The sequence below is a fragment of the Syngnathus floridae genome, chromosome 19 (assembly GCF_059516105.1).
Source record: "Syngnathus floridae isolate MCC-2025c chromosome 19, RoL_Sflo_1.0, whole genome shotgun sequence".
NCBI classification, from domain to species: Eukaryota; Metazoa; Chordata; class Actinopteri; order Syngnathiformes; family Syngnathidae; genus Syngnathus; species Syngnathus floridae.
The window spans coordinates 5,245,367-5,260,153 of NC_142431.1; the positions used below are offsets into that span (position 1 = coordinate 5,245,367).

A 14,787-nucleotide genomic window follows, 5' to 3' on the forward strand; every position below is an offset into this window, starting at 1 on the left:
CCTCTTTAAAGACTCGGATGGTACACTACATCCTGTGTGAGCTATGGCTGGCGCATGCCGCTACGCAGCCGTGATATTGAGCAGATCACTTAACTAAGCAGAGGAAGGAACAGGCAGATGAAAAGATGGAAAGTGCCACCAGATGTGTCAATAAAATGCTTCATTGGCGGCTCTCTTCTACCCGAGCATGCAGTTTGTGAGCAACCATCTGAACTTTGAGTGTGGTGTTGATCTGTGCAGGAAGTAGGCTCGATCTTTTGGTATTTTTTTTGCCATTAAAAATCCTTTCGACTATTTATTTCCTTGAATCTATCATTTGATTTTAGTCTTAGTCAAATGTAAACTGAAAGGAAATTGAACTCTGCTGTGGTATCGTATAATTCCAATTTCGATTGGGCGCCTTGTTTACATTGTCAGATAATTAATTGATTTCAAAATGCATGATGTAAATTCAAACCTAAAAATAATTCAGTCTTTAATTGAAAAGTATATCTGAATGATAATTAAAAGGAATTTTGCAATGGCTAGCTATTCCCAACACTACTGCTGACCAATAGGAGAACAGGGATACATCATGCATAGTTTTAGTGTAATGACTTTTGGCTCACAAATTATTGTTTTTATAGAGCAGTGGTGTCAAAATAATTTTTTTTCGCGGGCCGCATTGTAGTCATAGCTTCTTTCGGAGGGCCATTATGACTGTCAACCCAAATAAATGTATGAGCACCTCATATTATATACAGTAAAAGCTACAAAACAAACTGACAAATAACTAGTTTTCAAATCAGACGAGGATAAACTGGTCAAATATTTAAAAAATATATTACTAATAGTGCAATTCTAGTAATGACACACGAATTTGATGCACAATTTGTCTTCGCGGGCCACATAAAATGATGTGGCGGGCCGTATCCGGCCCCCGGGCCTTGAGTTTGACACCTGTTATAGAGGTATTTTTTTAAATTTATAAATTTTCAATGCCATTCTAACACTGATTTGTTACCAAATTATAATGACTCCTGTTTTATGCTCTTCAGAAATGATAGCAGGTGTGGGCAGGTCAAGCCCAAAACTGATTGCAACCAGCACTGCAGCATTCTAAACAAGCTCCACTCAAACATATCATTCAGCAGCTGTGCACAAATTCAACTCTCCCTTCAAAAGCGCATCCACTCCACCGGAAAACGTGATTGGTGTTGCTCAATATGTGAGCAAGGGAGACAGATTTAAAGCCACTTGACTGTTTGCAGCAGGTCAGACAGACGCAATGTACTGTGAAATCAGGGACCATCAAATCAACAGGTCACAGACAGAGTGAATTTGAAACTGAAAAAGAAACATACAACCACAATAAAATATATATATATATATATATATATATATATATATATATATATATATATATATATATATATATATATATATATATGGGCATAACATGGTGGCATGTTCCAAATAAAACTCAAGCCATGTGTATATGAGTAGCATGTGAATATAAAATGCAGTAATCCCTCGTTTATCGCGGATAATTGGTTCCAAAAACCACCTGCGATAAGTGAAATCCGCGAAGTACGGTCACCAACAAGAAGTACTGGGCAGGCTAACGAGTTAGCGGAAAGATGCTAATTCGCAATCATGCTAACACGTGAAAACGGACTTCTAAAGGAATGTAAACGAACATTTGGAGCAATACTACTTTGTCCTAAAGGTTAGACACATGTTTCCTCAATTTAAAAATTTTATTTTGACTTTTAAATGTTATTTTTAATTTGGAAAAAAAATCCGCGATGTACTGAAGCCGCGATAAACGAAACGTGAAGTAGCGAGGGATCACTGTACACTTGTTTCACAATTTTCACAAACTGGCTAATGAACTTCATACTTCATGATGTAACGTGATCTGAGAACTAGACTATCATTAAATCCACTCGGAAAATTAAAATGCTAATGTAACAATTGAAGAATTAACCCGCCTTAGACCGCCACCGTTTTTTAGTATTAAAATAAGCTGCCGGTTGCATAGAACAGAAAACCGTTATCACGGCAGCGGAGTTAAGGCTAAGGGAAGGGATTTCACATCTTGTACTGGCTGACCTCAAAGTTACCTCAGCTGCAATTTATGGGCTGACCTAACTGCTGCACTGCGGATTAAAGATGGAAGAATTTGAACTACTTTAAGGTCAGGTTGCACACTGTCTGAGGATAGAAGGCGAGCATTTTAGCGCATCTAACTGCCATGTGGATGGGTTTCAAAATAAATAAAATGTTATTTTATTAGAATACAAGTATACAGTATATACAAGTAAATTATTATAATTAATGTAATCACTGCATAGGTGTCAAACTCGAAGCCCCCGGGCCAGATTTGGCCAGCTACATTATTTCATGGTTTACAAAAAAAGACAAAGCAATGACTTCATGTGTTTGTTCACAAATGTGCGTGAGAAAAGACAAAGTCACTGAAGTGCGAACAATCGTACCTCTGTTTTTCTCCGTATCAGGATCTTTATTTTCTCCACATTGCTTTGTTCACCACCAAAACAGAGGCCCTGTTGGGACAAAGAAACCGTCAATTATTCATTTTCCAATTTAATAATACATGACTATCGAGTCAATGTGCCATGCGGTGTCAAAAGTAGGTCTTGGTGAATTATATCGGAATGCACCAAGGCCTAGGCTTTGGATGCCATAAATATGTTTTAACATTTTTATTAAAAATGATAAAACCTCAAACTAGAGATCAAGGTTAGTCAACACTGATAAAGATATGGTGGATAAAAAAATCAGCAAGGATTTTAACTGAAGGTTGCCAACATACACAAGCAAAGGCCGCTACTGTGACATTCATTTGTCTGATAATTTTGTAAATAAATATCGTAAGGGAATAGGAAAATAAATTCATGACGAGGTACATGGGAATTTTATATTTCCAGCATGAGTGGATTATGTAAACAGCGGAATTACACAATGGAACTATTATATGGCAGGGGTTAAATGCATAGCCTTTATTTACATGAAATGTGCTGTCATGGCTGCCAAATGTCTCAGAGCACATTAGCGCCTCATTTGACTTTAAGGCTCAGGTCTGCTAATCTAATTTAACCTGTCGTTGTTGTTTTGCTGATTGCTAACGTGAGGCGGAAATGAGACTGAAGAAAGCCTCAATGTCAAACTTGTATTTATTCACCAACAATACAGAATATATTCTATAGTATAAAAGAAATTGTGTCCAAACTACTTCATCATCCCAATTTTTTTTTTACAAGAATAAAGTTTGAATATTTTTTGTTTGATTATATATATATATATATATATATATATATATATATATATATATATATATATATATATATATGTATATATATATATAATTTATTTGTTTTATTTGTTATTATAATTACTGAAGATTGTAGAGTTGCTCGTGAAGAAAGAAATCTACTTTTGGAGCTGCAGCTTTTTTTCAGGTTGCTGGTGTCTATGCTATCCCAAAATACTCGTTCCGGCCTCAGTGTGAGTGAAACATGTGATTTGTGTCTTCTTTACCAGCATCAAATTGCCATTTGGCCGCCACTCATGTCGTCGTCTGCACTCTTTACTTCCTCTCCATTGATCTCTCTTACTGGCCAACGCAATAACGGCGACAACATCCCAGAGGGGTGTCCTCTGAGTTTTTGAGAGTAGGCCCCAGGAGGGGGAGATGAACCCCTTTCATCAGTGCCCTGGCTAATAAAACATAATAGCTCTCAGGCTGCAGGGGAAAGTCACTCAGCCACACAGAGCTGTCACATGACTGGCCAAGATACAACAGACTCAGTCATTCTGCTACTGTCGCTCAGCTACAGGGACAAATGTGTGAGCTAATTCACTGGCCGGAAAGACAGCAGCATCCATACAAAATGAGAAACATTCAATGGTGCTGAGATGCCACTGAAGCAAAGTCAGGCACTTTGATAGAGCCAGAGTTTATTTATCTATATTACAGGTGTCAAAGTCAAGGCCCGGGGGCCAGATAAGGCCCGTCACATCATTTTATGTGGCCCGCGAAGACAAATTGTGCATCAAATTCGTGTCATTACTTGAATTGCAAATTGTCTACACTTTTAATAATATCATTTTAATATTTGACCAGTTTTTACTCGTCTGATTTGAAAATGAGTTATTTGTCAGTTTGTTTTGTAGCTTTTACTGTATATAATATGAGGTGCTCATATATTTATTTGGGTTGACAGTCATAATGGCCCTCTGAAAGAAACTATGATTACAATGCGACCCACGAAAAAAATGAGTTTGACACCCCTGATATATGTACATATATTCTATGACATATAAAAACATCAGATTGTGCCACTTGGTGCTCAGCTGTAAGCATTTTTCAAACTAAATCATCATTTTTTTTAATGTAATCGACAATTGTACATCTCTGCCCAAATGTGTCCTATTTGTTATTCAACAACAAATAACAAAACGCCAATGCTTAGTTTTATATTTGGGATTTGTCACTCAAGTCTACATTTTAACAAACAACATGCAAATCAGTTGAAATTGATGGAAAAACAAGCAATTGTGAAACTGAGAGAAGCTCGAGCGTAAAATGAGTAACAGGCGTTGGAACATTGTGAGCTGTAAAAAAGAAAAAAAAAAAGACTATAAAACAACTGTTAGTGACATAAGCCACAATTTCCTTAGGGCAGGAATGAAAGCATCCCAATCTGCTGTTTACAGAATAAAAGTCAACAGATACAACCATACAAGATGCAAACTACGCAAAAATAGAAAAGTCAGGCTATAATTTTGACACAAACACCAAACCTACAACAATTCAGTGCAGATGCTCTAAGCCAGTAGAAAAAAGTCACATGTACATGTAATAAAAATGTCACAGTAAATCAGCACGTGAACAACTGTCGGACATTATTCTGACGAGAACAAAATAGTATTTTGTGTGACTTTCGAGCCCTAATAAAAAAAAAAAGTCATTGTTGTTAATGCTAGCTTACTACTTAAAGCTAGCCCATAAACTCACCTTCACATAAATTCTGGTGGATGTGATTTGATTGACAGGTCAGGGCAAGCCGACCTCAGAGAGAGGCTGCTGCTGAAGAGTGGATTAAATTGTCAATTATTCTCAGTCACTGAACATGAGGCCTTCTCCTGCACTCCATGGGGCAGGATTTAGCAAATGATTGAAAAGCAGACTTAATAATGTACACTTGCAAACAATGGCTGGTTCTCGAAATGTGAAATGGCTAAAGATGCTCTGCCTACGAACATAGGTGAGTGCTACCTTTGCTAACAGATTAAAATGTCCGTCCCTCAATGAAATAAGTCCTTAACAACTTGCTGTAAATGTAAAACTAGGTTGCGATATTTTGTCATCCAGCAGTTCTACCGCAATGTTTTTTTTACCACATTTCCCGGACTATAAGGCGCACCGGACTATTAGGCGCACCTTCAATGAATGGCCCATTTGAAAACTTTGTTCTTATATAAGGCGCACCGGACTATAAGGCACACCATTAATGCATCATGTCAGATTTTTAATCCAAATCATTCTCCATTTTATCTTTTTTATTTCAACTTCAGACGCAACAAATGACTTTAAAATCACAAAATAATGATCCATAATCTTTTTGATTCATGATTCATAGTCTTCAGCGGGCCACTTGTGATTGATTTCATGACACACTTCGGGCCAGTTTAAATTTAGGAATTTGGTCCATATATAAGGTGCACAGGACTATAAGGCGCACTGTCGGCTTTTGAGAAAATTTTAGGTTTTTAGGTACGCCTTAGAGTCTGGAAAATACGGTACTCAAAATTATTTTTCTATTATTTTTCTTTTCATTACTGATGTTGTAGTTACAAGACAAGTGATGTAATAATGAAATAATATAAATAAATCAATATAAATAATTACATTAAAAATAATAAATAAATAACTTTTTTTATAACCAAAAGAGTATTAGCCATAAGATTGTACTATGAGAAAAAATAGAATTCAGAATTCAACCTAGCACAACATTGCACAAATGCCATGACATGGTTAGCAAAAAATGGCAGCGAGAGAAACTTCTGTATGACCATTTGATTCATGTTAACATTGTAAATACAATGCAATCATCTCCTTTGTCAGCATCTCGCGGTTGCACGAGCAATGCAGAGAAATGACACGGCAGATTCGAGCACAATGCGAAGGGTAACGCAAAGGGCAGGCAGGAAAGCAGGCAGCAGAGTTAAGGAGCCTGTGCACTGCAGTGAAAATATATGTATGAGAAGCGGCTCTTATCATACATAGTCTGACGTCTGAGAAGAAGTTAATATGTGAGATGATGCTCGGAAAATACCTTAACGGTTTTAAACAACATCCCCTTCCTGTGGGCTGAGAAGACATCAGTTGCATGCGTAAAGCAAAATGCAGCCGTATTCAAATTCATAGAAGCTGAAGAACTTGGCAGCTTCTTTGCAATGCAGAATTATTAAAAGAGTGAATAAAAGGGGGCTTTGTAGGCTAAAATATACGGCCTTTGTTCCACAACAAATCTCACAAATCACAACAGGTTATTTATGTTTAAAACCATGCAACCATTTACACATGTACAGAAAGCACTTTTGTTTTCCAGTCCAATACAAGATAGAGAAATTGTACACCCGCTTGATTGTTACTTGTGTGTGGCAGGCACAGACTGACCATGTACTGTGATAAAGCACTCACATTTCCAACAATTAGGATTAAATCCACCCATTGCACTTTTATTATTTGTTATTTTAAGAAGAATCATGTATAACTAAGGAAACTAATAAGGTTGAAAATTATGCTTTTAATGCAATATTTGTTGTGCAACCTTTTTAGTCGATTGAATTGTATGTCTATAGCTCATAGGTGTCAAACTCAAGGCCCGGGGGCCAGATACGGCCCACCACATTATTTTATGTGGCCCGCAAAGACAAATGGTGTCAATACTAAAATTACAAATTGTCTTCACTTTTAAAAACAGGCAATTTTTATTACATTCATTTTCTTTAAAATGATTTTAACAGTTTTTACTAGTCTGTGATTTCAAAACTAGTTATTCATCAGTTTGTTGTGCAACCTATACTGAGTATAAGGCGTCGACGGTTATAATAGCCATTTCGAAGGAAACTATGACTACAATGTGGCCTGTGACAAAAATGAGTTTGACACCCGTGCGTAGCTTAGCATCTGTTGTGATTTGACTCATTCGTCATGTGCAAACTCCCCCTGCACTCTCGGACTTGCGCACTATATGTGCCAAATACACGATAGAAAATAAAACCTTTCAAGTGGCTAGTTGTGGTCCTTACCGCATCACAACCACCAAGCTCCGCCCTGGTTACCATGGTGACAAAATCTATACTTAACATTGGTCCACCATAATTGGATGGGGTTATTTGCTATAGATATGTCTTCCCATTTAAAACAAAAGTCCACAAGGCAAAATTGATATTTTGACAAAAGCATGTCTTAGTTAGGGCAGACAATTAAAACTAAAATTAAAAAAAGAACAAAATATGTATTTTGAGAGTTTTATGCACATAACTGCTTGTGAAACTAACAGCACATCATGACTCTACAAAACTGCTCCACACACCCGCCTGTGGTTAAAACCTGTTATAAGAACCCCCAATTTCCAACCTCGACTTCAGCTGCAGTACAAACTTTCCATAGTTAGTAGCCTTAAAGATTTCAATGTATTCAGATTTTAAATATAGACCAATGCACATGAGTGCACTATTGAACCTCGGACTAGGGGCTAAATGGACTTAAGAGCAGAATGGAATTGAAAGATTAAAAAAAAAACAAGAAGGAGAAAATGTGGCAGATTAAAAATGGAAAAACCTCGACCAAGAAATATAAGAGAAAGCCAAAGCGCCATGCCTTTCCTGCGCTCCAGATGTAAATGAGCAACTGTGATTCCTTTCAGAGGAAATGAAACCGCAACTTCATTTCAACCAGCAATAACAGACTTGACATGTCAGAGAGCAGAGTGCAAATGGTAGCAATGAGGTCTGCATCCAAAAGATTTGCGTGATATGATCTGCCTGATCCACTCGTGCCATCAGAACCTGATAAACAACTCGCGCTAATTGAAATCCTGCAAAGGAACAGCCCGAGATGGGCATCTCTAGACGGGCTGTCAAGATTCTACTTTCACCCTTCACTTCCTGACTTGAAACATGTTAGAACATCCCGTGTGGTGTCAAAGCCTCTGAAAAACATCTTTTATCGCGTCCATGCTGAGTGTCGACACACTCCCGCTGATGGCACCATGCAACAAAAATTAAGCTTGTCAATTTCAAATGGAAAAATTGACAAAGAAATTCACATGGGAGCTACACCAATGCATCGGTATACAAATAAAATTCTTTGTTTAAGAGAAGCTACTCTTTGGGATCATCTATTTGTAACTCTGTGACAGAATCAATTATCTGACACATCATGACCTCACTGCTTGTCACGGAAATTAAATCAATTGATCAACTTGATGAAAGAGTTGTGGTTTGATTGGAAATTGTGATTTATCTTTATAGAATTCATGGAACGTGAACGTTGAGGGGGTGGGGGGAAGCAATATGTCACGGTCATCTTATCACCACAGGCTCAAAGCATTCACAGAATTTCAGATTGCATTGATTTTGATCGCAGTGATACTCACTAAGGGGCATATTTGCATAATTACTCAATTAATTTCACACACAATTTATATCACATCTCAACATTTCTCTGATAATATAACTCCTGAAGATGTCCAAATTGGACACATGTAAGAATACATTCATTCAGATTCCAAGCCTGATCGAAATAAAAACACGTCATCTTCTATATATTATATTCTAATATTCTAATCGGATCAAGCCGAAAGGTTTCTTCATTTGATTGTTTGAAATTTATAACCTGGAAAAGTTTGTCATGAAAATATTTCATTCGATAATTATTAGCATTATTGTTAGCCTTAAGGCGAGGAAGTTAAAGTAAGTTGCTGTGTAGCTGTTAGCTTAGCATGTTTTAAAAAAAAAAGTGAATTTCTGGCTTGGTAAGGAGTAAAATGATATCAAAATTTGAATACAGTGATCCCTCGCTACTTCGCGTTTCGTTTACCGCGGCTTCACTACATCGCGGATTTTTTTTCCAAATTAAAAAAACATTTAAAAGTCAAAATAAAACTTCTAAATTGAGGAAACGTGTCTAACCTTTAGGACAATGCAGTATTGCTCCAAATATTCGTTTACATTCCTTTAGAAGTCCGTTTTCACGTGTTAGCGCGATCGCGAATTAGCATCGTTCCGCTAAATCGTTAGCCTACCCAGTACTTCTTGTTGGTGACGGTACTTCGCGGATTTCACTTATCGTGGGTAGTTTTTGGAACCAATTATCGAAAAACGAGGGATTACTGTACCGCCTTTTGGGTTCTGTCGCTAATGTAGGCACAATAAACAGAGGAAAATAAGAAATCTATAAGAAAATAAACAGCAAGAAAGAAAAGAGACTAACTGTTATATAGGAGTGACACAAGGGGCAACATTGTTGTGATATGACTCTGACCTTTGGAAGAAGATGCAGGACACCAAGTACTGAAAACAGTGGCTCACTGTGTTCCCTGTTTTAAACACATGAGTTTCGAGCATCTGACATAACAACGTGACGATATAAACCATTGGACCTTCACCATTCTTACATCAATCATTTCTCAATATTTCCGATTAGGACTTTTGAGAGAAATTTGAATTCTTGTGTAGCATGGATTAGTTGTTATATAAAGTTGAAGAACGTTGAGGATTACGGGTTTAGCAGGAAGCTTTTGGCACTTGTGGCTAAATAATGTTCATAAAGCTAAGATGAAGATGCTCTTTTGTCACTCCGTAAGAATCATAAATCCACACAAAACAGACTTCTTAATAATATATTATTTTCCCCTGCCTAGTTTCTAGCCTTCATAGATAAAATCTAACAACTCACAATGATGATCATATCATGTTTAAGCATGGGAAATATTTAAATCAAGGCAAAAAACAACCACATTGAAATGAATGAGTCATTAAAAGGTCAATGGAAAGAGAACTAATTCTGAAGGTTGTTAAACAAGAGTTGAGTCACAATGAGTCAGTTCTAGCTAATAATGTTTTTTCTACAGTTTTTTTCTACAGATTAAAACTTATTCTTTGCCTCTATCAAGACATGCTAAAAACAACACAATATATGCTTCACAAAGTAAAAAAGTGGCTGAAACTATATAAGCAGATAATCCTACTACATTCCCAAGCCTTAAAAATTAAATGTGCGAACACAATTATGTACAGGAAAACAGAGCATTTTTCCAAACAAACTACAAACCAACTTAATGCGATTAGACTTTCATCAAACTTTCATTTTCTTGCCTCGTTTGCATTCAGTAAAACTAGAAAGCATCCCACAACAGTGCGATGCAAGCGAGGTTGTGTCCTTCACATGACTCCACTAAGCATCAATAGGGGATGCTGATGGTGCTGAAGAAGGCTTTTGAAGGTGGGAGGCATGGTAAACAACGGCGCACAGCGTCAAAATGCAAAAAATGGTTTATGAAAAACAATCGATTGGTCCTTTCTGGTGCAAATATCGTTTAATCTCCATCTACGCGACTAATTAAGTTCCTTTGCTGGAGCTTCATCCCACTTTGAACGACCAAACCTAAACTGCTGTGTATTTATAACTCAACACACATATCACGTTTAAAAGAACCTTTTTGCAAAACATTTTTTAATAGTAAAGCAAGAGCTAGTTGCGATCTCAGGTTGTGAAGAATAATTAAAAATTTGACAGTTAGTAATTTATTCGCTAATCGTCCGGGACTCATCGACCACGAGGTGGAATAAATAAAACGATGGATCTTACCCGTTTTAAGTGCACTTAATAATCCGGAGCACTATTATTCCATTGGTGTTCTGGTGGAATCAGAGAAGTGATATAAAGGCTGCGGCTGTTGTGGCCATCAAATCGGAGCTCGCCTTGTTGTCGCCACTGTGTGTGATGGCGTTAGCTCTGCAGGGCCACAATGAAACTACTGCTGCCTTCAGTGACTATGGGAAAAAATATAATTTAATGCAGAAGCGTTAACCACAGGCACTAATGACCGGTACGTAATGTTTTGAGGGATGGACGCATATATGGGTTTATTTTTTAATATTTTACACACATTTTAGTTGTCTTTTGATTGCTATCAAAATAGCGGCATAAATCGAGGTTTACCTCAAACACAAAGTGTAAAGAATATTGTTTTTGTAAACTGAATCGTGTCAATATTCGTTGTAATATAGCGCAAAAGTGATAATTATCTCAAGTTGTAATGTTTTTTATGTTACTACTTGCTTTTAATTCAACTTAGGGTCCCGTGAGCGCGTTTTCATTTCTCACACGTTGGGTATTACCAACTGTACGTGAATGTGCCAATTAAGTTGATTGACAGTACGATTGGCGTATCAGACTGCGGTGAGACCTAAAGGCCAGCCTCCGCACTGGAAAATGAAGTCAGACTGATTTGAACGGATTTGACAAAAAACGTTCATAAATTTTCATTACTCGCTGTAAAACACTCTTTAATTCAGTCTTTTAACATTATTTGAAAAATTCTTGAATTTTACATTAAAACTTAAGTATTGAAATTGTGAAGGAATATTACATATATGAAATTACTCGATTTATAAAAATACTATTTGAAAAGAATTTAGATTCTTCAAAGTGGACACCTTTTGCCCTGATAACAGCTTTACACACCTTGGTATTGTCTCAGTCTGAATTAAGCTTTATGACCGAAAATTACTTTCAGTTAACAACTGTGTATTATAAAGCGTTAATAGCTTGAATTTATTGACCTCTTTAATGTGTTTTAGACTATTTGAATTTGAAGGCGTTTCCAAACTTTTTCCGCAGATTGATACTGTGTTAGTCTGTGTTAGTCTGTACTATACTGCCCCCAAGTGGTTTAGACATGTACACCAGAAGGAGAAGCACGTTCACTGGCGTTAAAGCAAAAAAATGTGACCAAAAATGTTTAATTGATCAATTCTTGTTTAGAATGTCACTACTGTATGTTTTTATATAGTACAATGCTATAGAGGGCTATTTGTCTAACTAAAAATACAATACAAACTTTAAAAAAAATATATAGACATGGGAGTTCCATTTGATATATAAAATTGGCATGAATGATGAGCATATTTTGGCTGTGTACAACATTATGTGAGTCTGAGATGAAAAATTAAAAATAAATACTGTGAGTAAAATAACGGGTCTGCATTTCATTCCCTCAAATTGGTACGACTACAACAGCTGTACAACTATTTTGATATTTTAGATGGTTGTTTTGTTCTTCATCATATTAAGTTGTTACGGAGTTTTCTTTTTTTTCTGCTTTACCCATAATCTTTTGGTGACGTGTACCAGGTTATCTACTTCCACTCCGATACGCTAGATGGCGACATTACCTCTTCTTCTTGCGCGTCTTGGCAAACCACGGCGAAGAAGAAAAAAAAAACAATCGAAGAAGAGCGGCACGAATTTGTTGATACTTTCCACCATGGCTGAATCCGAGTATGTAACAATTATATTTACATCGCAGTCCATCTGTCTTTGATTGTTCATAAATTACTTTGGATTTAACTTGGTTTGATAAATACTTTTTTATCTGTTCTATTAGTGTTGATATTTCGACGATGGCTTTGTCAGAAAATTTGTTTTCAATTCTACATTTCACGTGTTGTTCCTGTGTCAAGCCTCCGATGTTTTCCAATTTCGGGCGAAATGTCAACATGTGCAAAATACAGCAACTATTTGTTTTATTAAATGTATGATTTGAAAGTTAGTTACTAGTAATTGGTGACTCTGCTATTCTGCTAGCTATACTAATACTACACTACTGTACTCAAACGTTGGAAACAACACTGGCAGATGTTAATCAGCGATTTTGATTGGAAATGTATGTGATCAAATGTAATTGTTTTTCTGGTTCTTCTTTTAGTTCAAAGAAAGTTATCAAGTTGGTACCAGAGTTTCTCTTGAAAAAGAGGAAAGCGTACCAGGCCATTAAAGCCACACAAGCCAAACTTGCACTCCAACAAAAGAGAAAGGTGAGCGTGTTTTGGTTTTGTAACGGTGTCTTTTAGAATTTGTTTACATTTACAACAAAGAAAAGTCGACAAAAAGTGTTGTTACCAAAATTTCTTTTTTGTTTGAAATGTAAAAAAAAAATGTTGCATTAACTTCCTCTGATCAACCAATCAGTATGCTGCATTGTATGGATCAGCTATTTTGTCATCTGTTGCAAATATGAAAAATGAATTGCTAAATACAATCTCATTGATTGATTGTACATTTATTGATCCCGGGGTTGGGGAAATTCCACCACAGTTCAACAATGGTGATAGTTCCCCCCATAAAGGAGAGAATAAGTCTGTATTATCACTTACACAGGTAATAACAGTTAATATATTTGATATTGTTTCAGGACTCTAAAGGTGCGCCGATAAAGTTCAAGCGCTTGGAAGACATGGTGAAGGACAGCCATAGGAAACATCGTGATGATACTCGCATCCGTCGAATGGCGACGAAACCACGTGGCCCGTCGCCTCCTGAAAAGTACAAATTAGCCATTGCTGTCCGCATTCGAGAGTGAGTATTACAACAGTAGCCCCATTTTCTACTTTTACACACATAAATTCTCATTGTTATCTTCTCATTAGTATTAAAGGTATCAGTCCTCAAGTAATGAAGGTTATCCACATGTTGAGGGTGAGAAAAATCTTCAACGGAACCTTTATCAAAATCAACAAGGCCACTCTCGACATGTTGAAAATTGCTGAGCCCTATGTGGCCTGGGGGTGAGTCTTACGTCACTGCAATTTATAAATGTTTGTTTTATTTTCATGTCACAACACTGATTTCCCAAATAGGTATCCAAATTTAAAGTCCGTGCGTGAGCTTATTCTCAAGAGGGGCCGGTCTAAAGTGGGCACAAGGCCGGTTCCTTTAACAGACAACACCTTCATTGAAGAACACTTGGGTATGTTTTCTCCACGCCTCAGTCTTCACTTTAAATATGAAAATAGCAAAACTAAGATAATGAAATGTAGGCACTGTGCAGAGATGAACTGACTGCCCTTTGGCTTGATTTTTAGGTAAATATGGAATTATCTGTTTGGAGGATTTGATTCATGAAGTTTACTCGGTTGGCAAGGCCTTCCGGGTAGTCAACAACTTCCTGATGCCTTTCAAGCTGTCGGTGGCCCGTCATGCCACCAGGGACAAAGCGGGTCTCCTCAAGGACCTTGGAAATCCAGGATTTCGTGGCACAGACATTAACACCCTCGTCAGGCGACTGAACTGAGGGAAAAGACACAAAATGGACATTCTACAGCAGTTTAAAAGAGGATTACTGATTGAGGGACAAATACCAACCATCACAATGTTGACCTCATTATTTAATGAGCGAGGCTGTTCTATATTGCTGTTGTGTCGTATTTGAAAATATGCCACTGGTGGGCGCTGTTCTGCTTGGAAGTGGTACTCATCTGTAGACTTGTAAAATACTTTTTGAAATTATGAATATGCATTGCTTTGAGCTGTTATTGTACATTCTCTCAAGGGCGCCAGTTAACTCGCAGCCCGTTCGTAAACCACAAGATTGGTTTCATAATTAATGAAACAATGAAGTGTGATTTTTGAAACATGTTTATAATAAAAATGTATAATATGATGGGCTGGTAGCCTTTAAACAAGGTGAACTCGTGTTAATGTTA

At 37.0% G+C, this 14,787-nt stretch overlaps 2 protein-coding genes across 6 annotated transcripts in view; one reads left to right on the forward strand and one right to left on the reverse strand.

Annotated features, from left to right (window-relative positions):
* The window catches only part of fynb (FYN proto-oncogene, Src family tyrosine kinase b), a 36,455-nt gene extending 25,394 nt beyond the window's left edge, over positions 1-11,061 (reverse strand). For 2 of the 5 annotated variants that reach the window (XM_088361533.1, XM_088361531.1), the window contains exons 1-2: positions 10,889-11,061; positions 2,481-2,549 (exon numbers count right to left, since the gene is read on the reverse strand). The gene's annotated coding sequence lies outside the window, so the exon portion shown is untranslated. Of the gene's footprint in view, positions 1-2,480; positions 2,550-5,023; positions 5,096-10,888 lie in introns of all 5 variants that reach the window. The other 3 variants (XM_088361535.1, XM_088361534.1, XM_088361532.1) reach the window with 2 other exon arrangements.
* Positions 11,062-12,445: 1,384 nt separating this feature from the next.
* On the forward strand, positions 12,446-14,744 carry rpl7l1 (ribosomal protein L7-like 1). Its single transcript, XM_088361783.1, has 6 exons — positions 12,446-12,583; positions 13,011-13,119; positions 13,497-13,660; positions 13,732-13,869; positions 13,942-14,051; positions 14,167-14,744. The coding sequence occupies exons 1-6, from the start codon at positions 12,465-12,467 to the stop codon at positions 14,373-14,375; spliced, it is 849 nt and encodes a 282-aa protein (XP_088217909.1). The 5' UTR covers positions 12,446-12,464; the 3' UTR covers positions 14,376-14,744.
* The last annotated feature ends 43 nt before the right edge of the window (positions 14,745-14,787 follow it).